Below are 20,452 nucleotides of genomic sequence, written 5' to 3' on the forward strand. Positions count from 1 at the left end.
CATGTGAAGCACAGGCAGATGTGCTTAAACATTGAACAGAAGCCCTTCAATAGGGGGCACTATCCCTGCCCAGGGTGGAGCGAGGGATGGGAGCATTCTCCCTTCACAGCCAGGACCAGAAGCTCAGCTCTGGGATGAGATAAAACTGAGCTGGAGTCCATTCCTGCTCATTAGCACCTCTTCCCATGCGATGGGGGGGTGAACCCTGGCACCTGGACCCCCTTGCAGCGGTATCCCCCTCACCCCTAGCGGCAAGGAAAATCCCAGTAGGAACAAAGGAATAATCAAATTTATTGGAACAAGGGAAATACAAAGACTCATTAAAACAAACACTGGGGCCGAAAGCCCTAGACAGTCCTTCTACACACACCCAGAAGCCTCCCTCCCTGCAAGGCCACCATGCCCCCTGGGCGTACACCCCACAGAGGCAGAGTCCCCACCTGACCGTTCTGCCCCGGGAGAAGGGAGCTGGCTCCCTGGCCAGCAGCACCCTGTCAAAGGGCTACAGCACCCCTACAGTCCCCAGCTAGAGCACTAGGCCCAGGGCGAAGCCTGAGGTGCCGGGGTCCCTGGCAACAGGACAGATGAGATTCCCCCTGTTCAAGAGAGGGGGCCAGGGCTGCAGTACAGCTGGGAGAGTGTCCTGCTCAGGGCAGGGCCCAGGTTCCTGGGGGAGGAAGCACAATGGGGAAAGGGGTGTTAGGGCCAGGGGAGGGGCATAGCAGGAGGCCTCAACTTCCGTCCATCTGCTACAGCCAGAAACTGAGCACAGAGACCCTAGGAGTCCTGGCTCCCTGCCTCCCTCTAGACCACAGGGACTAAAATAGCCCCAAAGCCAGGAGCTAATTCAAAAATCCTAAATAAGCTTTTGAAGACAGAGGGAGGTTTTACTGATCCTTGGAGTGAATAAATCAGCTGGACTGAGGGGGAGCCCGCGGCTGTGGGTTGGGGATAAGGGGCACGGGCAAGGGGGAACATAGTACCAGGCTGGCAGGGGGCGTGGGTCAGGCCTGAGGGTCCACGCGCTGCTTACTCTCACCTCTGCAGTTTGCCACACTTGATGGTGCTCAGCAGCTTGTCCCTGCTCTCAGGGTCTGGGCAGGTAGAGTAGGCGGCCAGCAGGCTGATGGGGTGGAGACAGACAGTGAGGGGGGGCAGGGACTTGGGCTCCCAGCCCCCAAGCTTTCTAGAGTAGGGGAAACTGAGGCATGGAACAAGACAGGCACTCAGTCAAATAGGAAAGGAACCCAGGAGTCATGGCTCCCAGCCCTTCCACTACTCTCCCACCAAACCCCACCCCACTCCCCTCCCAGAGCTGGGGCCAGAACCCAGGCAGGTGGGCCCTGTACCTGGCCGGTGTGCTGTATCTCTCCAAAATGGCGGCTGCTTTCTCCCCGCTCACTCCACTGATCTGCATGAGCTGCCGAGCGAACACCTCACGCACAGTCTGGGCCTAGGGAGCCAGAGAGAAATGGGGGACAGGGGGTCAGAGCCAGGGAGAACTGCCAAGGTGTCCTCCAGTAATCCAGCCCTAGGGTAGGATCCTGGGAAAGGACAGAGCCATCCCAGCTCCTGGAGCCAGCCAGTCCCCTGCCCTGGATCACAGTCAGCATCCCCGGAAGGGGAAAGGCTCCGTGTCCCATTCCCTGCCCCCTAAGCCAGCCATTTCCCCTGTCCTGGGGACAGATCACAGCCAGTGCCCCCGACCCATTCCCTGTCCTGGGGCTGGAAACAGGGTCATGGCCACTCTGCCCAGTCTCACCTTGTTCTTGACAGCTCCCTCATTGAACTCCTGGAAGGTCATTAGGGTGCAGGAGTCGCTGTTGGGCTGCAGTGGGCCGCGGCCCTGAGACTCTTCCTTGGTGCAGCTCATCAGGGTCTTGTTCTGGGGAGGAAAGGGGCACCTCATAAATCCAACCAACCATCCCCTACTCCTGGCTGGCACCCCTCACTCCAGATGCACAGCCCCCTGCTAGCCTAGCCCCAGGCTCCCTCTTCCCAGCTCTGCCACCCCCTCTCACTCCTGACCCACAGCGCCCAGCCCTGGGCTCCCAAACCCCCATCTCTGCCACCCCCTCTCACACCCAACCCACAGCCTCCAGCTAGCCCAGCCCTGGACTCCCCCTCCCCCAGATCTGCCGGTGCCTCTCACTCTTAACCCACAGCCCTGTGCTAGCCCAGCCATGTGCACCCCTCCCCCCAGCTCTGCCAGTGCCCCTCAGTCCTGACCCCCAGCCCAGCCCAGCCCTGAGCTCTGTTTCCCTCCCGCAGCCCCTTGCTCACCCCATACAGGCTATTCAGATGACGTGTCATGATGGTCAGATACGCAGCTGATTCCCGCAGGTCACGGGTGCGTTTGACAAAGAAGCCATCCACTACCTGGGTGTGGGGGAAGAGAGCATTAGGGAGTGGGGCTAGTGGGCGGGGAAGACAGTGCATCTGGGTTCACAGCCTCCTTGAGGTTCAAATTTTCTGGCCTTAACCCTGTGCTATTGTTAGGGGGATCGGACACAGAAGGGCCCCTGCATCTGGGTGCTGGGTTGGGGAATCCGTAGCTGGATGCTGGTGGTCACCTGATGCAGGGCGCTCTGTGGGAGGCTCAGGAGCTGTATGTGTATGGGAGGGGAGTGTCCTGCGGGGGGGTTGCTGTACCAGGGTACTGGGCAGGGGTCCCCATACCTGGGTGCTGGTGGCTGCCTGCTGCAGAGTGCTCTCGGGCAGGCTCAGGTGCTGGGTCGATCCAGATTCCTCCAGCAGGTAGATGGGATGGCGCAGGCCACAGCGACGCAGACGGAACTGGGGGGTGGAGTGGGGGGGTTAGCATGGGAGGGAGATCCACCCTGGCTCCCACCTTATGAGTCCATCCAGACAGCCCCCAGATCCCCTCCTCAATCCCTCAGGCACCCCATTCCCCCGCACCTTCTGCTCACGGAAGCGCCCGTCGATGATGCTCCCACACAGGTCAGCCATTCGCTTCCGCTCCACCACGTAGTCCAGGGCCAGCTCCTGCGCTGGGGGCAGGTGCAGCTGCCCTGGGGTGAGATGGGATTCAGGAAGGGGAGAACAAGACCCCACCCCCCTGTCCATGCATGGCCAGAATGAGGCAATCTTGGTGCTGTGAGGCTCTGCCACCCCCATATTTTCTCCCACACACACTTGGAGTGGCAGCCAGGGACCCCCCCCAGTACCTCTACCCTAGTGCCAGGGTAGTGCCGCACTGGGACGTGTGGGGTGGGGCCACCCCTCAGAGCTCAGGCAGCACCAGTTACACTCAAGGAGCCCTCCCTCCCTGCTGGCCTGGAGGCTCCTACCTGGACGGGGCTGGACTCTCTCACGGGCGACCCACATGAAGTCCCCCACATGCAGCTTGCGCACGTCGAAGGGCACGGCATTCCTGCGCAGCTCAGCCATCAGGTCCTGCTTCCGGGCCGCTGGGCCACTGTAGGGAGAGACGGGGTGGGACTGGGGCCTGCTCAGGAGGCCCCTGAGATGCCCCCAACCCTCCTGGACACTGAGTGACCTCCCCACCTCAGCCCCCAGAGCCCAGCCTGCCTGGGATCCCCATAATAAGCCTCCCTGCTCAGGATGCCCTATAACCCCCTCCCCCAGTCCCCCCGGCCAGAAGCTCAGGCCCCCCAGCGCACCCCATGGTCTCGATGAAATCCACACACAGGATGATGTCAAACTGGCCAGGTCTCAGCACGAATTCAGGGTCATGGGGCCTCTGCCCTCCAGAGCCACCTGCTGTCCCCTCCAGGGGTCCCAGGGCACTGTCAAGCCTGCAGCAAAGTGGGGCAGACAGCACAGTGAGAACACAGCCCTGGAGAGGGGCCAGGAAAGGTGGGGAAGTCCTGTCCCAGCCCGCCACAGAGAGCACAGGGCTGCGGAAAGTTGGGAGCTTCTGCTACAATGATCAGCAAAGAACGGGTTAACATTGCCAGTGGCTGGGTCTAGAGAGAGCACAATGAATGGAGCCCAACTATTAGTCCCCACTTCCCTTCCCCCTCCCTCGACTCCCACCACCTCTGCTCGAACGTGCTAGATCCCACTCCCCCCAGTGCTGCAGAACTCAGGAGTCCTGGCTCCCAGCCCGTCCCCCCCCCCCCCCCCCCGTGAGTACACCCCGGCTCACACAGGCTGTCTGGAGCTGGCACTCACAGCTGGGGCTCTGGGCGCAGTTTCTCCTCCCCAGCAGGATCCGTGGGCTCTGTGCCCTGGGGTGTCTTGGATTCTGGGGCTCGACCCTCTGAAATCAGGGCCTGCTCCACAGCCACAAGCCTCTGGGCTAGCACCAGCCCCTGCGGTGTCAGAGAGTACCTGCGGGGAGCAAAGGGCATCTGTACCCACTGAGTCCCCTCTGCTGCCCCCACAGCCTGGCACCTCCCGAGTCCCCAGCCTTGCAGCACGGCACTATTACTGAACCCCTAGCAAACCTCCAGGCAGCACAAAACCCCCTACTGAACCCCCCACCCCACCTGCCCTGCCCCTATTAAGCCTCTGTGAGGATATAGGGAAGGCGTGAGTACAATCTAGGCACTCCGAGTGGGAGCAGGAACTGGCTGCCTGGCTCCTTCCCACGCGGGACACTCCCTTTGAGGTGCAGCCTTTCACCTACCCGACGCCTTGTTCGCCCCCACAGTGGGCGGAGAGTCTGAGGGCCGGTGGCAAAGGAGTCACAGAGCAGCGTCGACGTGAGGTGCTCGGCCACAGCAATGGACTCACCCTAGACCTACACAACAGACTGGCCCCCCCAGGAGAGCTGGGGTAGCAGCAGCAGGCGGCCTGGGCAGTGAGGTTCTGGGGCCGGGCTCTCCTGGTGCGGCTGATGAGGGAGTCACCGGTCAGAGGAGGCTGGACAGTTATAAAGGGGAGGAGCTAAGCTCTTGGGAGGTTTGGGCCATTTTCGACAGAGTAGCCTTGAAGCAGGGGCCCTGCCTGAGCCCAGCTGGGTGGAGGCCTCCCCAGGGAAGGGGAGCTAGTGGCAGGCACTGCAGGCAGGAGGTCGGGCTGCAGGATCTGAGCTCTCTCTGCTGCATGTGATGAGGTCAAAGGGCAGCAGGTGAGTTTCGGGGTGGGGTCCGGGTGCGATATGTACTTCACAGCTGCTGCGGGGCTCCTGTGGGAGCTGAGCTGGACCCAGAAAGCTCACACCTTGGGACAGGGGCTGAGTATGGGGCAGTCTAAGCTCATAGGAGGAGCTGTACCCTTAGTGTGCCAAGGGACCAAAACGGGGGCAGGGACTGGACTCTGCTCAGGCTCTGGGAGACTTAAACACCCAGGGCCCCAGAGGCTGGATTCCCCTCCCTGCAGGCTGGTGGGCAGTAAGCGTGTGCCCAGTAACATGGACTAGGGGACCAGCTTATGGCACTCATCCCAGTGCAGAATAAGCTGTAAGCTTGGGCGGCGGGGGCTGTGATGTTCCATGCAGGTATCCTCCAGCAGACCAGGGTGCACCAGCCTAGCTGTCCACCAGATGGAGATGGTGACCAACCCTCCCATTAGATGCTCTCCTTTCAGTCAAGGGGAAAATGCCCATGACCTGGAAAAGAATATATCTGACATGCTCGCCTTGGGGGGATTCAGCTGCCCAACAGTGCCTGGGCCATAGCTGTGGTGCTGGCACCCACACAGCAGGGGGCGATGGTTTCTCTGTGGATTAGGGAAAGTGTCATGCAACCACAGTGTCTTGACGCTTAGCCCATGCCTTCAATGGAAGAGATTCTAGACAAGTGGGGATGCATGTTACCGTAGCACCATGGAGCTCACCAAGGACGACTGGCAGGTACCAGGTGCCTTCACCCCTCAGCGGAGCTCTAGGATTTCCTGGTTTTACTCTCTGTCCTAAAGGGGCATCTATCATCTTTCAGCGTCTGGTAGCTCAGTTACGAATGGAGAACTTGGCCTAAGCATATGTTGATGACATTTCTAGCCACATCTGGGAAGAGCATGTGGCCTAGGTTAGGGGGGTACCTGACCCCCTCAAAGATGGAAAGTGTAGAGTGGGGATTGCTGAGGTGGCTTATCTAGGACACAAGGTGGGGAGTAGCTGTAGAAGGCCAGAATCTGCAAAGGTGGAGGCTGTTAAGGACTGGCCTGCTTCCCAAACCAAGAAACAGACCTACTCCTTCAGTGGGATGGCAGGGTATTACTGGAGATTTGTAATGCAATTAGCTCCTGAGCTGCTCCCAGCACTGAGCTGTATCGAAGGGCGAGCCAGACAAAGCGCTCTGGATGGCCCAGCGTCAAAGGGCATTCTGGGCCTTGAAAGAAACCCCCCCAGCTGAAACAAAGGAACAAGCTGTCAAGGGGCTGGTTTGAAGGTTGCTGCTGTGAACAGACAGGACACCTGCATGGACAGAGTGAAGATGGAGCGCAGAGAACCAGGGAGTGGCAAAGCTGCTGCTGCTACCAACATGGACTCTAAGTGTGGCTTTCCCAGGCCGGCCTGAGGACCCTGTGACACTGGATCCCAAGTGACTAATCAATGCTCCTTCGGCCTGGCCATGCTGCCCTGCCTCACTGCAGATCCTGGTATCGCTCCCTAGGAAGGAAAAGCTGCTGCAGGAGTTCTGATTTCTGCAGCAAGCCCAGCGGAGACCCACAGTGAGTTACTAAGGCTGCTCAGCAGCCCTTGGGGAAGGTGTGGGCCCGTGGGTGCTGGGGTTACCACCAGGAGACTGTGTAAAGGCCAGGGCATGTCCACAACAACTCCTAGCACTACACTACTCCCTGATGAGCCCCCCCATTCCTTACAACATGGCACCCCCTCCAAAGCCCAGCACCCCCTCATACCATGATGCCCCTAGCAAGCCCTGAATCGTGTCCTCTGCAGCACAGCACCCCCTACCTGGCTGGGACATTGGTTTTCAGCACCAGCTCTTTGCGGATCAAGGTACCCACCGATGCCCAAGCCGTGTACCTATTTCCAGGGTCGACCTGCAAGACACAGATACCCCATGTGACTCTGCTGGGTGGGACCTACCTGAGCCCCAGCAGAGCTTGGAGCAAGGGAGGAAGGCACGGCTGGGGGAAGCAGAGGGGGTAGGTAAACTTGAGGGGGTGGGGTGATGGGCTCAGATCCCTGCGCCAGGAGTGATGGTTCCTCAAGCCATCTCCAGAACCCATCAACTCCAGAACCTCATGATGGGTGTTTGATGGTGCCCAGACTGAAAGGGGATGGCAGGCCGGGGGATTCTCCAAGGCAGCTCTCACTCACCAGGGTGAAGGATTTGTCACACAGCGGCTGAGCTGCCCGCTGCAGCTCAGGCTTCGTCAGGAACCCCCGGCTGCGTGGGCTCTGTAAGGGGGAGCAGGAGGAGTCAGCACTGGGGAAGAGAACATAGGAGGCCAGGCTCCAAACACCACTTGCAGAGCTAAGAATAGAACCCAGGAGTCCTGCCTCCCAGCCCACTGCTCTAACCATTAGACCTCATGCCCCTCCCAGAGCTGGACATGGAACCCAGGATTCCAGGCTTACCATGCTGTCCTTATAGAGGGCTAGCAGCACAGCATAGGCCCCAGAGTGTGGGGCTGGGACATACTGCCGGGGGGGACGGGCCTTCCTCTGGAAAGAAAAGTGTCAATTAGCAGGATCCCCCAGCTCTGATCTCCTCACTGCCTCTGACATCCCCCCAAGCCCCAACCTGTCCCTGCAACCCAGTGTCTCTCACACAAACCCACTCCACCCCAGAGAGGCAAGGGGACTTACGTAGCATCTGAGAGTCAGAGCCAGGGATAGAACCCAGGAGTCCTGACTCCACACCCCTCCCTTCTCTAACCAGTATACCCCATTCCCTTCCCAGAGCCAGGAAGTAGAACCCAGGAGCCCTTCTGCCAGAGGCAGTGCTCTCACCGTGGGGGGAGGCTCCAAATCCCCAAGTAAGGTCTGTGAGGCAGAGGGGTTGTTGAGGGAGCGGTGCTCTGTGCCAGGGGGATCACTTTCCTGGCCCCCCCTGGAGGGGCTGGCCCTTCCCATGGCTTCAAGGGGGGCATCTGCACCTAGGGTTCAAATAGAAATAAGATAGGACCTCCCCCAAGCAGCCAGTTCCCCTGCAAAGGCTCCGATCCAGGCCCAGGGCCCCCAAGAGAGGACAGGCCCTGTCTCCCGTTCCCTGTCTCCCTCAGCCAGCCCGACCCTGACCCCCACCCTCCAGCTGGGACAGGGCCAGGAGGCACAGAGGGCTCCTTACTGGGAGCAACCTCTCACTTGCTAGGCTCAAGGACGGGCCTGATGGGAGGGAGGGGGAGACAATATCCTCCCACTCCCTAGGAGAGACCCTACAATAACGAAGCACTGTCATTTGACTTTAAATCTACCACAGTTGTTAAGGATCCCTAAACCGAGTGGAACCAACAACCCAGGAGTCCTTTACACCCCAGTGCACCTATGCCCCTGTGTGGCTGCCCACCCCCCGCTCAGCCTCCTTCAGTCTTCTCCTCACACCATGCCATCTTGGGGGACCCCTTCAGTCCTGACACCCCATCCCTGGTGCTCTTCACCTACCCTGCTCAGCACGGTGCCTCTCCAGCCGCTCGTCCAGCCTCCGGCAGATCCCGTCCCCAAAATGCTGCAGAATCGCGGCCTCACGCCCACTGTCCAGGGGCAGCGGGTACCTTCGAAGGGAGCCCAGAGCCTGAGGGGGAAGAAACACTGACACGGGGAGCCTCCAGCCCCCCCACACCCCTCCCAATGGGGTCCCAGCAATAAGAGCCAGGACTCCTGGGTTCTCGCCATGCTCTCGCAAGGCAGTGGGGTCTAGTGGGTTAGGTCAGGGGGCTGAGGACCAGGACTCCTGGGTTCTAGTCCCAGCTCGGGAGGGGAGTGCAGTGCAGTGGTCAGAGCGGGAGGGGGGGGGCGAGCTCACCCTCTGATACACGAACTGGGTCTTCTTGCCCTTCTCAGCGGCCTCATCCCTCCACTCGGTCAGCCACTGCACGAAGAGGGGGTTAGGGCAGGCGGGCACCGGCTTCTTCCGCCCCAGCCGCCGGGGGGCCGCCATCTCCGCAGGGACCCGGGGCCTTTCCCCTCTCGGGGGCGCTGGCTCCGATCCAGCCCCAGCGGGGGGACGCGGGGACGGGAGGCGGCCTGGCTCTGCCGCCCCCGATCGGAGTCACTCTTTAATGACAGGGGGATGAGGGGGCGACAGCCAGCCCCCCCAGACGAGATGGGAGGGGTTCCCCCGGACTCCTGGGTTCCCGCTAACCCACTAGCTGCAGCATGGGGGAGACCCCCACACTCTGCCCCGCGGGGGGGGGGGCGGCACCGCGACCCCTGAGCCGGAAGCGATTCTACCCTTTTCCCGCCGGGGCCCCGGCTTCTCGGAGCACCGCCCCTAGCTGCTGGGAACCATAGAGCGCGGCGATGTGCCCGGGATAGAGTGTGCCCGGAGGGGCTCTCCAGCGCCATCTAGCGGTCAGAAAAGACGAAAACTCCGCGATGGCCGAGCTCTGCGGGTACCGCTCGGAACAGAAAGAGAATCGGGGGTCGAGGCCGGGAGCACTGGCAGAGCTGGGGGAGCCCAGGGCTGGGGTAGCAGGAGGCTGTGGGTTGGGGGTGAGGGGCACGGGCAGAGCTGGGGGAGCCCAGGGCTGGGGTAGCAGGAGGCTGTGGGTTGGGGGTGAGGGGCACGGGCAGAGCTGGGGGAGCCCAGGGCTGGGGTAGCAGGAGGCTGTGGGTTGGGGGTGAGGGGCACAGGCAGAGCTGGGGGAGCCCAGGGCTGGGGTAGCAGGAGGCTATGGGTCGGGGGTGAGGGGCACGGGCAGAGCTGGGGGAGCCCAGGGCTGGGGGAGCAGGAGGCTATGGGTCGGGGGTGAGAGGCACGGGCAGAGCTGGGGGAGCCCAGGGCTGGGGTAGCAGGAGACTATGGGTCGGGGGTGAGGGGCACGGGCAGAGCTGGGGGAGCCCAGGGCTGGGGTAGCAGGAGGCTGTGGGTTGGGGGTGAGGGGCACGGGCAGAGCTGGGGGAGCCCAGGGCTGGGGTAGCAGGAGGCTATGGGTCGGGGGTGAGAGGCACGGGCAGAGCTGGGGGAGCCCAGGGCTGGGGTAGCAGGAGGCTATGGGTCGGGGGTGAGGGGCACGGGCAGAGCTGGGGGAGCCCAGAGCTGGGGGAGCCCAGGGCTGGGGGAGCAGGAGGCTATGGGTCGGGGGTGAGAGGCACGGGCAGAGCTGGGGGAGCCCAGGGCTGGGGTAGCAGGAGACTATGGGTCGGGGGTGAGGGGCACGGGCAGAGCTGGGGGAGCCCAGGGCTGGGGTAGCAGGAGGCTGTGGGTCGGGGGTGAGGGGCACGGGCAGAGCTGGGGGAGCCCAGGGCTGGGGTAGCAGGAGGCTATGGGTCGGGGGTGAGGGGCACGGGCAGAGCTGGGGGAGCCCAGGGCTGGGGTAGCAGGAGGCTATGGGTTGGGGCTGAGGGGAACTGACTGAGCTGAGGGGGGAACTCACCATGCCCATGGAGAGCCCTCCAGCTGCCTCTCTCCTTCTTAACTCCTGTCGCTCACCTTCTCCCCCAGCAGTGTAGTGGGGGCTCCCCTGATCTTGGCCACCAAGCCTGGGGGACAGGAAGCACTAGGGGGCAGGTGCCTTGCTCAACCCCCGTCCCTCCCTGGCCAAGCTACAGGGCCAGTGATTCTCAACCTTTTTACAGACTGCTGTAACCCTTTCACAAGTCTGATTTGTCTTGCGTACCCCCAAGTTTCACCGCACTTAAAAACTACTTGCTTACAAAATCAGACATAAAAATAGAAAAGTGTCACAGCACACTATTACTGAAAAATGGCTGACTTTCTCTTTTTTTACCAGACAATTATGAAAAAATCAAATGGAATATAAATATTGTACTTTCAGTGTATAGTACGGGGTGGCCAACCTGTGGCTCCGGAGCCACAGGCAGCTCTTGTATAGGCACCGACTCTGGGGCTGGAGCTACAGGCTCCAACTTCCCAATGTACCGGGTTGGGGGGGCTCACTGCTCAACTCCTGGCTCTGCCACAGGCCCTGCCCCCACTCCACCCCTTCCGGCCCTCTCCCCTGAGACTGCCAAGCCCTCACTCCTTCCTCTCCCCGCCAGAGCCTCCTGCATGCTGCATGTCCAGAGGTGCGGGAGTCTCTGATCAGCGGGGCTGCAGGTGGGTGGGAGGCGCTGGGAGTCAGGGGGTGCTCATGGGGGGGTTACTGCCGTATTACTGTGGCTCTTTGGCAATGTACATTGGTAAATTCTGTCTCCTTCTCAGGTTGGCCACCCCGGTATAGTATATAGAGCAATATATACAGGTCATTGTATGAAATTTTAGTTTGTACTGACTTCACTAGTGCTTTTTCTGTTGTAAAACTAGGCAAATATCTAGATGAGTTGATGTGGCCCCTGGAAGACCCCTGTGTACCCCAGAGGTACACTTACCCTGGTTGAGAACCACTGCTATACGGCTTTTAGCCTGGCTGGGGAAGGTGTAAGGGATAGGGGAAGGGGAAACGTGTCTGAAAAGAGGAATGTACATATTGATGAATAGGTTCATGCATATTCATGAGGTTGACCCAGATGGGACCTTCAAGAGAAAATGGGACAAAGTGTGGGGCCTGACCCGAGTGTCTCGCCCCGCCACGCGGCTGGCCTGAGCTGCTCACCCAAGCCCTGCCTTCCCCTTCATGTGCACAGCCGGGGCTGGGGTTGCTGCTCGCCCGAGCCCTGGCTGCTGCCCACGCATGGCTGGGGTCGTTGCCCGAGCCCTGGCTGCCGCCACCACGTGGCTGGGGTCGCTGCTCGCCCGAGCGCTGGCTGCTCCCTGCAAGTTTCTCTGCACCACACCTCACCTTTTTGACAAAAATGGGCATTTGTCATTTGCTCTTGCCAACTGATGAAGTCAGCAAGAGCAAACGGGACAAATGCCCCTTTTGTCAAAAAAGTTGGGATGGCCAGGACAGGACTTAAAAGAGGGACTGTCCTGGCCAAAACAGGACATGTGGTCACCCTACTTCAAGGGGTCGTGCTGAGAAAGGAGGGGAACCAACCTGCCCCCACCATGAGAGCCACTGTCTTGGCTTCAGATCATCCTTCCTCACCAGCTGTCCCCAACCCAGATGGCTCTCCTCCCCCCCCACCCCCCAGCACACACATACAGGTGGTTTCTCAATTTGATCGGTGAGGGGGATAATCTAGGGAGCATTTGGTTAATCCCTTGGGATAGATATTCTCCTGCCTGGAGACAGTCCTTCCCCGCAGACAGCCCTTGCCCAGCTCTGAGACCTAGGTGCCTCTGGGGTGGGCCACAGGGACTGTTTATACAGGGATCCCTCCCTTGGTTCTGAGTCACAGTTTCCTGTGGGGTGGTGTGAAGGGGCTGTTCATACAGGGTTCACTGGTGGGCTCAGCACTGGTTTTGGGGGAAGAGCACTCCCTGCTGAGTTGTGCAGGTGCCTGGAACAGCGGCATGGAGGGGTTTGACACTGCCTGTTAACTCTGGAGCAGAACAGGGACCACTTCTACGGTGACATGTAAATTCTGCTTGGGTTTTGGCCCAAAGGATGGGAGCAGCAGCAGGATTACCCCTAAGAGGTATAACCAGGGCTGCTTGTAGAGTCCGATGAACAGGGCAGTCACCTTGGCAGCCAACTTCCAGAGGGTACCGTGTCCCTCCGCCTTTCGCCCCCCCTTTCCTGCAGCCACTACCCTAGGGGAAAGCAGTTGAGGGGGTACCCAAAACGTTTTCAAGCCTGCCAGGCAAAATGCCTACGGTTGCTCCTGGGTACAGCCCAGCAAAACTGTCCCTGTGGCAGTACTGCCAACCCCAAGGGTTCAATAGTCATGAGATTGGCTTTAAAATCATGAGATTAGCTACAAATAAGCAGTTTGGTCTTTTTTAGTTGCCATCCGCTTTTTGAGCTTTCAGGGTGCCGGGGGGGTGTCACATTTTGCAGCGTTTTCCATGGCCACCAGGGCTCGACAGGTATTTTTCTTTAAGAATGACGGCTGAAGGCCTCACATTGCCACTTGCCTCCAGGAGCCGAGGCGTTAAAGAAAACTATCATTGCCAGGATAAAATCATGAGAGTTGGCAACACTGCCGCGGGCAAGGCTGGGTCTGGGCAGGGTCCCAGGCCAACAGCCAGAGAACAGGGAGCGCGGCGGGCCGCAGCAAGGACGCCGGGGCCGCTCAGGGTCCCTCCCCCTGCCTCCGTGCTAAGGGCCGCTGCGGGTGGGGTGGGGTGGGGTGTGGGGGGGCTTCCTCGCTGCCCTAGATGTCCTTATAAGGAGTGGATGCTGCAAGAGGCGGGGCCTCTGTCTGTGCAGTTGTTCACGCCCTTATTTGGAAGCGACGCAACGAAGGGGGAGAGAAGAGAGCCCACAGGGGACAGGGGGCGGGTTCAGGGAGAGGCTCAGCCAACCAGCAGCCGGTCATCAGATTCGGCTGCCTGAGAGCCTATTTGTCAGTCTTTTTACATACCACCCCCCCCTTTTGCGCCGCCTCCCCCCCCCAACCCCCGATCCCGCCGCGCCTCAGCAACCCGATTTATTATCACAACCGTTGTTTTTCTAGGCGGGGTCCCAAGGGGGAGGCCGGACCTCGGCCCCTGGGGAGGGTCCCGATGCCAAGGTCCTTGGCCACAATCCTGGGGTCCCGGCTCCCGCCCACCCCATGCGCCGCCCAGAGCCGGGGAGAGAACCCCGGCGTCCGGGCTGCATAACCGGCTGCTCCCGGCACGTCAGCGGGTCTAAGACTGGCCCCTGCCCGGGGCCGTGCAAGCGGCGTGGAGATAATTAAACGACACCTCCCACTAGTCAATGGGGCCTAGGTGACCCATGATGCACTGCAACTGCAGGACACCCCGGCTGTGGCTTCTCTCAGACTCGGCGCGCGAGCGCCGCCCGGCCCCCCAGGACTACATCTCCCATGATCCCCCGGACGGCAGCGCGCATCCTTCTCCCGCCATTTCCCTGCGCTTTCCGGCTCCTTCCCGGCGGCGGGCACGGACTCCATTTCCCTGCGTGCCCCACGGCCCGCGCCGCCCGGAAGTGCCCCTCCCCCATAAAGCGGAAGCGGGCGGCCGGTTGGTTTGGGGCGGGGCAGAATTTGGTCTCGACACCGACCGAGTGAGAAGCTGCTGCAGAGCGAACCCCGCGTAGCCCGGACCGTGATCCCCCTGCCCGCAGCACCATGGTGAGACCCCGGCCCGCCGCCGCCATCTTGTGCCCTGCGGCCGCCATCTTGCCGTTGGGGTGCCTATGGGATCCATACGGGAGGGGGAGCCTGGCGTACCCGCCACCTCTGTAGGGGGCGCCTGTAAGAGCTATCGGGGATCGCGCTGTAGGATCCGTAGCCGGGATCTGCTCTCGCCCCCTGCAGCATCTGTGCGGGATTTCTATGAATGGGAGCCCCACGGGGAGCCTCGTTTCCCCTATGGGATCTATAGGCGGCTGTCTGTCCGCTCTCTTCTGCGTCGGGCGGCCCGTGTAGGGTCCCTGGGATGCTCGCCCTTTCCAAGGGGTTCCCTCGTACCCCCTTGGGGTGTGTCTGGAGGTGCCTCTGGAATTCATGGCTGGTGTCTGCTTCCTTTTCCCGTGTGGGATTGGGATCCCTATGCGGGGCTCTTATGGGCTTTCTACAGGGCCTGTTTTGGCTGCTTCCCTTGTAGGTGCAGGTGTGTGGCGGGATGCAGATGGTGCACCCCTATGGGTGAGTCCTACCTGGGGCTGGCCCCTTCTCCCAGCCTCTGATGGGGTGGGGGCTAGTTTGTTCCAGGGGCTGCTATTGCCTCAGAGCATGGGGGTTGGCAAACGGCGATCTCTCAGAGCATGGGGTTTGAGGCTTGCCAGCCACCTCTAGCCCCATTTCTTCTGCCTGATGCCCTAGCTGCACTGTGGCCTGTGGGATCCTGTGACCTGAGGGTTCCCCATGTCTGCAGTAGTTCTCTTTCCACCCCTAGCCTTGGGGTGGTGGGAAGCAGGTGGCGTTTGATGTATCGGATGGGGCCAAATCATGAATGGGTGGGGCCCCTGGCTGGGGGGCTGCCAGTGAGATGTGTGCTGGATACAGGAATGGCTGGGGGGATTCTCTGGCTTGTGTCCTACAGGAGGCCTGAAAGGGGGCCATAATGGCCCCGTCTGACATTAAAATCTGAGTCTAAGTTGAACCCATCTTTGTGCCCACATTGTCCTAGCGCCCCCCAGATCAGTCAATCCAGTGTGCTGCTCTCCAGTGGGGTGCTCCTCCTCCCAGTCTGAGCACCCCACTGCTCCCCTCTGATGTGCTATGATAGTGAGCGAGCATGCTGCTCTGCAAAATGTCTGACTCCGACTCCATCTCTGCCTCGTGCTCCTAGCCCGGGTTCCCAGCTGGCCCTGGCGAGACCTGCTTCACTCAGGGCCAGCAAGGAGCCCTCATGGCCCTTGACAGTTCTGGACTGTCTTGAGGGGTGGGGGTGTTCCCAGGCAGCCTACAGAGACCTCCCAGTGCCTGTGTGCCTGAGGACAAAGATGATGGGGAGAGGTGCTTGGTTTGCCTGGTGCCTGGGTTCTTAGAATTGCCTGGCTGGATCAGTGGTGAGCACAGCTTGGAGGGAAGGTGGGGAGACTTGGGGGTGAAGGGTACAGGGAAATCTGGGGGTGATTAGTAAAGGCTGCCGGCGGTGAACTGTCTCTTTGGCAGAACCAGTAGCATTGATGAGTATTTACAGGGTTAAGGTTTTTGTCATAGGTTCAGACAGAGCTGCTGGGCTGGGGAACAAAAGCCCTTTAGCCTCCTATGGGCCCACTCGATTAGGAGGCTTGGGGGCCGCTCCTGCCTACAACAGCCTTGCTGCAGGGGTGGATGTATTGGCTGAAGTATTTAGGCCTGGGGATCCGAGAAGACTCTCCAGTGCTGGTCCCTGACAGGCCCCATTCTGAGCCCTGCATTGCCCCCATGCCCCTTTCATTTCCCCCTCCAGCAGTGGCTGCTGGAGCAAAGCGGCTGGTGCTTCCCCTAAAACAGCCTCCCTTCTCCATATAAGAGCATATCGCTGTGCTGCTTTGCTGGTCAGCTGCTGAAGCCACGCTCCACTGAAGAGCCGCCGTGGATCTTGGCTGGACCCGTGGGATCATCTAGTGGGGGCCTGGGCTGGGTGGCTAGAACTTGGGGTTCCCCCAGTTACTCAGTTGGCCCCTCTGCTGTCAGGCAGTGGAGTGTGAAGTGCTATGGCAGGGCCCCAAATGAGGCTCTTGATCTGAAGGTGTCTAGCGGGGGTGGGGAGAAGGGTGGTCTCAGTAGTGTATGGGGTGCTGTGCTCCGAACCCGAGGCCAGGAAGGAGCGTGTCAGGGAGGCTCAACAATCTGTCTCTTGGTGCAGTAAAGCAGTTGCCTTAGGGTGGGGGGGGGGATGGAGGTTGAAGGGGATGGAGTTAAATGGGGGATGGGAAGTAGGCATGGTGGGGGGGTGGTCTTGTGGGGTGGGAGGTAGGCACAAGGTGAGTAGGGGATGGGAGGTGTAGAGCCGGGGGGGGGAAGGGTCTCCTGGGATGAATGGGGGTTGGCAGGGCCCTGGGGGAACAGGGGAAGGGTTGCAGCAGGTCCCTTGCCCCTGGGGCTGCACAGTGGGGGAAGGACCCAGGCTGCTGGGTAGTGATGGGGAAGCAGCGTGCGCAGCCTCTTTCTGCACAGGTCACGTGCCGCGCCGTTTCCTGTGTGGGGTTTCAGGTTCCCGCCGTGGGTGCTTGTGCAAGGCACTGACGCAGCGCTTCCCATCATGCACATCTCTGGCTGGGGCACTGGTTTGCTGCTGGCCATTGCTGGAGTGCGTCCACTGGTGTCCTGCCTGTGTAACCAGCAACAGTGTCCACAGCTTGCCCGATCCATCCCTCTCCGCTCCAAAGCTGCAAAGCCCATGGCAGCTGCTGGGTTAAATCCTCTGGGCCCATTGGCTTGGGGCCTGGTAGAGTATGTGGCCCCCAGCACTGACATTACCTAGCCCCCAACACCTCTTGGTGGGGACAAAGGGTGGATCCCCCAACAATCCCCTTCTGCTTGGCATCCCTTGCGAAGATCTGCCCCTCAGGGCTAGAAAACCCAGTGTCTATTGTTCTTGGCCCTTCGGAGTTGATGCACTGGGGCTGGTACCCTAGCAATGGGCACCTCATTGCCCAGCCTTTGGGGGCTGGGGGAGCCCCTAATGCACCCTCCTCTCCCCCCCCTCCCCACAGGCATCTGGCGTAGCGGTCTCTGATGGAGTGATCAAGGTCTTCAATGACATGAAGGTGCGGAAGGCCTCCACCTCCGAGGAGGTGAAGAAGCGCAAGAAGGCAGTGCTCTTCTGCCTGAGCGAGGACAAGAGGAACATCATCCTGGAGGAGGGCAAGGAGATTCTAGTGGGGGACGTGGGTGAGACAGTTGACGACCCCTATCTGCACTTTGTCAAGATGCTCCCGGAGTCAGACTGCCGCTATGCCCTCTACGATGCCACCTACGAGACCAAGGAGAGCAAGAAGGAGGATCTGGTCTTTGTCTTCTGGTAGGGCCATGCCCCAGCCCCATTTCCCTCTAGGGTGGTACAGCCCTTTTGCCCCTGCTGGCTATGCCCACCCTCTCCACCAGCTAGGGACCCCTGCTTCTAGCAACCGGGGGAGTCGTGCCCCTTGTCTTGGTCACTCCCTAGTCCAAGCCTGGGGTGCCCCTTTATCTCTGTTGGCTGGGTCCATCTGTCGAGCACACCCCTGTTTTGGCCACGCCCCTCTCCAGTATTGGGCCCTTCCCATCCTCCTCCAGTGCCATTCTACCTGGTGCATCTTCTGGTAGAACCATGCCTCTCAGGTTGGGGTGGCCCCCTGGCCCTTCCCCTTTCTGGCCCTGCCCCTCCATCCCCAAACTCCTTATGGTCCTGCTTCCTGGCTCCAGCCAGGCCTCCTCCTCCAGGCCTGAGAAGCTCCCTGGTTCCCCCTCCCTGGCTGGCAGTGCCACTCCTTCCCTCTGCAGAGCTGCAGTGAAAGCTGCCTTTGTTCACCCAGTGCCAGCACCCGGCTCCTCTGCGGGGTGGAGCAAGCCCAGCAGGGAGTGCCAGCTGCTTGTTTAAAGGGCTGCTAGCTGACCAGCTGGCAGTGGGGCCCACAACACTAGGGCAGGTGGAGGGGATGGGACGGGACTAGGAATGACCCAATCAGTGCATCCTGTGCTGGCTCTGCCAGCCCCCTTAGCCCAGCTGGGGCGCCCCCTCCAGGGCATACACTGTACTCAGGGGGTTCTGAACACATTAGCTCCTTCCTGCTCTGGGGCCACCTGGAGGCTTGGAGAGGCTGCAGGGGTGGGGAGGCATGAGTGGGTGCAGACAAGGGGAGTATTAATGGAGAGGGAATCTGAATGGGTGCTGGGGGCAGGAGAGTTAAGACGGGCCTGGATTTGAAACTCTCTGCCCAGTGGTAGCTGCTCTTAGGCCAGTAGGACAGAGGAGACTGTCGGCACCATCTCTAAGAGCTGCTGTGCTGGCTGAAACTTACTTGGGGTGGCATTTAAAGGCCCTTATTGTGCTGGGCACAGAGCCACCCTGCCCCCTCTGCCAGGCATGGCACTGAGAGATCCACAGCTTCCCCTCTGCCTTACTGACCTGCCACAATTTCTCTCCTAGGCCTCCCACCTCTCTTCTCTTCTCCCCACCCCCAGCTATTCTCTTGCTCCTTGTGCCTCCTGCTGGGAATCTGCCCCTCAGGTGCTGTTGCTAGTGTATGGCCTGGCAGGGAGGGCTCCTCCCCATGCTCCTTTCAGCCCATGCTGCTGCTCTGTCCTTTTACGCTTTCAGTCTGTGCCCAGGTGGGTGCTGTGGGTGCTGTGTCTGAGGCCTGTGCCTTGCGGGAGCCTTCAGTCCCTGGTGTTGGTGTGAGTCCCCCCCCTCTCCCTGCAGGGCCCCAGATTGTGCCCCCCTCAAGAGCAAGATGATCTACGCCAGCTCCAAGGATGCTATCAAGAAGAAACTCACAGGTGAGTAGAGTCCTGCACCCCTGGCAGGCCATGTCCTGCCACCTGTGGGGGCCCCCACCCATGGTGGATGAGCCAGCTGGCAGCTCTGTAGTGGGATGCCGGCCCAGCTCCCAGACCCATGGTTGTGCTTCTGGCCCCTCTCAGTGAGGTGCTGTGTGCCTTGAACCTTGTAGTCTGCCTGTGCCTGCCAAGGCCAGTTGGAACTGCACGCTGGGGTGACCCTTGGGAGCTAGTACCTGCGATGCCAGGACTCCTGAGTTGTATCCTAGCTCTGGGAGGGAGCGGGGGCTAGTGGGTTAGAGCCATTCAGGGGCACCCCAGGGGTCTGGATTTGCTTCCTTGCTGTGCTCTGAGGCTACCCCCCACCCTTGGATGCGGGTGTCAATTCCCTGGTGCATGTGACTTGCTGGGAGATGCTAAATAAACAGTCTCTGATCCTGTGGCAGGATGGGCCAGTATGGTGCGGGAGGGGCCTTGCCTGGGATGGGGTGGAACTGGAAGTTCTCAGGCCCCCGGTCAACTGGTGCCTTTGCCAAGGCTACAGCAGGGCTTCTTGGCCTGGGGATCACAACCTCACTGCCCCGCACATAGGGAGCGATGGGGGATGGGAGGGGAGATTCTGGCTGGATCTCAGCTAGATGGGGGTTAATCTCCAACCCAAGGCTTGCCCTAACCCTCCCCATTTCTTTCTCTCTTGCCCTCCCTCCATCCCCCAGGTATCAAGCATGAGTTGCAAGCAACCTGTTACGAGGAGGTGAAGGACCGCTGCACCTTGGCCGAGAAGCTGGGCGGCAACGCCGTTGTCAGCTTGGAAGGGAAGCCCTTGTGAAACGCTCCCAGTGCCAGTTTATACCGGAGCTTCCATGTTAATCAGTCCTGTGCTACCTTTTTGGGGGGTGGGGGGGAGGGCTGTTGGGGGGTGGGGGGATAATTCCTTAGATAACGTTCCGATTCTTTGCCTCCTAAGTCTCCTTCTCCAGTTTGCACGATCAGAGTCCTCAAGACACTCCACAGCCCGGCCATGACTGCTGTGCAGGGCACCTGCCAAACCCACTGCCGCCTCGGTTACCTGGAACTTCCGCCTTGGAGACCAAGGGGACCATTCCCTGGGCACTGTAGCTTCTCCTCAAGGTCCGGGGCCACTCCACCATCAGAAGGGACCATGCATTGAGCTCTCTAGCTTGATGTCTAGAGACACCAAGAAGGGCCCATCCTTGGAGCACTGGAGCTCAGTGTGTAGGTTTTGGGACTGTTCCACCATTCATGGGGATCATTCCCTGAGCTCTGTCTAGTTCTGGGAGCATTCCCGCATTTCCATTCCAGTAATGTCTCCTTCAAAGGTTGATCAGGGACCAACTGGCTTCATCGTTCCATTGCCCTCTCCTGACAGCCCATCTCAAATCCTCCATAGGGCTGAGGTCTTGATGGCCAGTCCACTGCTGGCCAGGGTGTTCCCAAAAGGGGCTAGTGAGTGAGGGACTCTCCAACAGCCAGCCCCAGGTCTTGAGCCACTAGTAGCTTCTG

At 60.4% G+C, this 20,452-nt stretch overlaps 2 protein-coding genes across 3 annotated transcripts; one reads left to right on the forward strand and one right to left on the reverse strand.

Annotated features, from left to right (window-relative positions):
- Positions 1-271: 271 nt before the first annotated feature.
- MUS81 (MUS81 structure-specific endonuclease subunit) lies at positions 272-9,280 on the reverse strand. The gene is made up of 16 exons (XM_084634025.1): positions 8,865-9,280; positions 8,504-8,633; positions 7,853-7,998; positions 7,478-7,564; positions 7,217-7,297; positions 6,848-6,936; positions 4,159-4,317; positions 3,645-3,779; positions 3,312-3,439; positions 2,920-3,032; positions 2,680-2,796; positions 2,284-2,379; positions 1,763-1,885; positions 1,350-1,453; positions 1,040-1,123; positions 272-667 (listed from the first exon to the last, which is right to left on the reverse strand). The coding sequence occupies exons 1-16, from the start codon at positions 8,997-8,999 to the stop codon at positions 601-603; spliced, it is 1,794 nt and encodes a 597-aa protein (XP_084490151.1). The 5' UTR covers positions 9,000-9,280; the 3' UTR covers positions 272-600.
- A 4,708-nt stretch (positions 9,281-13,988) lies between these two features.
- On the forward strand, positions 13,989-19,827 carry CFL1 (cofilin 1). Of its 2 annotated transcripts, none has more exons than XM_084635140.1 (4): positions 13,989-14,146; positions 17,164-17,471; positions 18,852-18,928; positions 19,645-19,827. In XM_084635140.1, exons 1-4 carry the CDS (start codon positions 14,144-14,146, stop codon positions 19,755-19,757), a joined length of 501 nt encoding a protein of 166 aa, XP_084491266.1. In that variant the 5' UTR covers positions 13,989-14,143; the 3' UTR covers positions 19,758-19,827. The 2 variants fall into 2 exon arrangements, with proteins under 2 accessions (XP_084491266.1, XP_084491265.1); XM_084635139.1 differs by lacking the exon at positions 13,989-14,146 and adding an exon at positions 14,552-14,662.
- Positions 19,828-20,452: the final 625 nt, after the last annotated feature.

This window comes from Lepidochelys olivacea, assembly GCF_965140295.1.
Source record: "Lepidochelys olivacea isolate rLepOli2 genome assembly, chromosome: 7".
Lineage (NCBI taxonomy): Eukaryota > Metazoa > Chordata > Testudines > Cheloniidae > Lepidochelys > Lepidochelys olivacea.

Coding starts and splice junctions, on each gene's coding strand:
- MUS81 (XM_084634025.1), bottom strand. CDS start 8,999: ATGGCGGCCCCCCGGCGGCTGGGGCGGAAGAAGCCGGTGCCCGCCTGC. Junction 2,797..2,919: donor GGCGCTTCCGTGAGCAGAAG/GTGCGGGGGAAT, acceptor TCCACCCCCCAG/TTCCGTCTGCGTCGCTGTGG. Junction 2,380..2,679: donor AGGCAGCCACCAGCACCCAG/GTATGGGGACCC, acceptor CCCCACACCCAG/GTAGTGGATGGCTTCTTTGT.
- CFL1 (XM_084635139.1), top strand. CDS start 14,567: ATGCGGGGCTCTTATGGGCTTTCTACAGGGCCTGTTTTGGCTGCTTCC. Junction 14,663..17,163: donor CAGATGGTGCACCCCTATGG/GTGAGTCCTACC, acceptor CCCTCCCCACAG/GCATCTGGCGTAGCGGTCTC. Junction 18,929..19,644: donor TATCAAGAAGAAACTCACAG/GTGAGTAGAGTC, acceptor TCCATCCCCCAG/GTATCAAGCATGAGTTGCAA.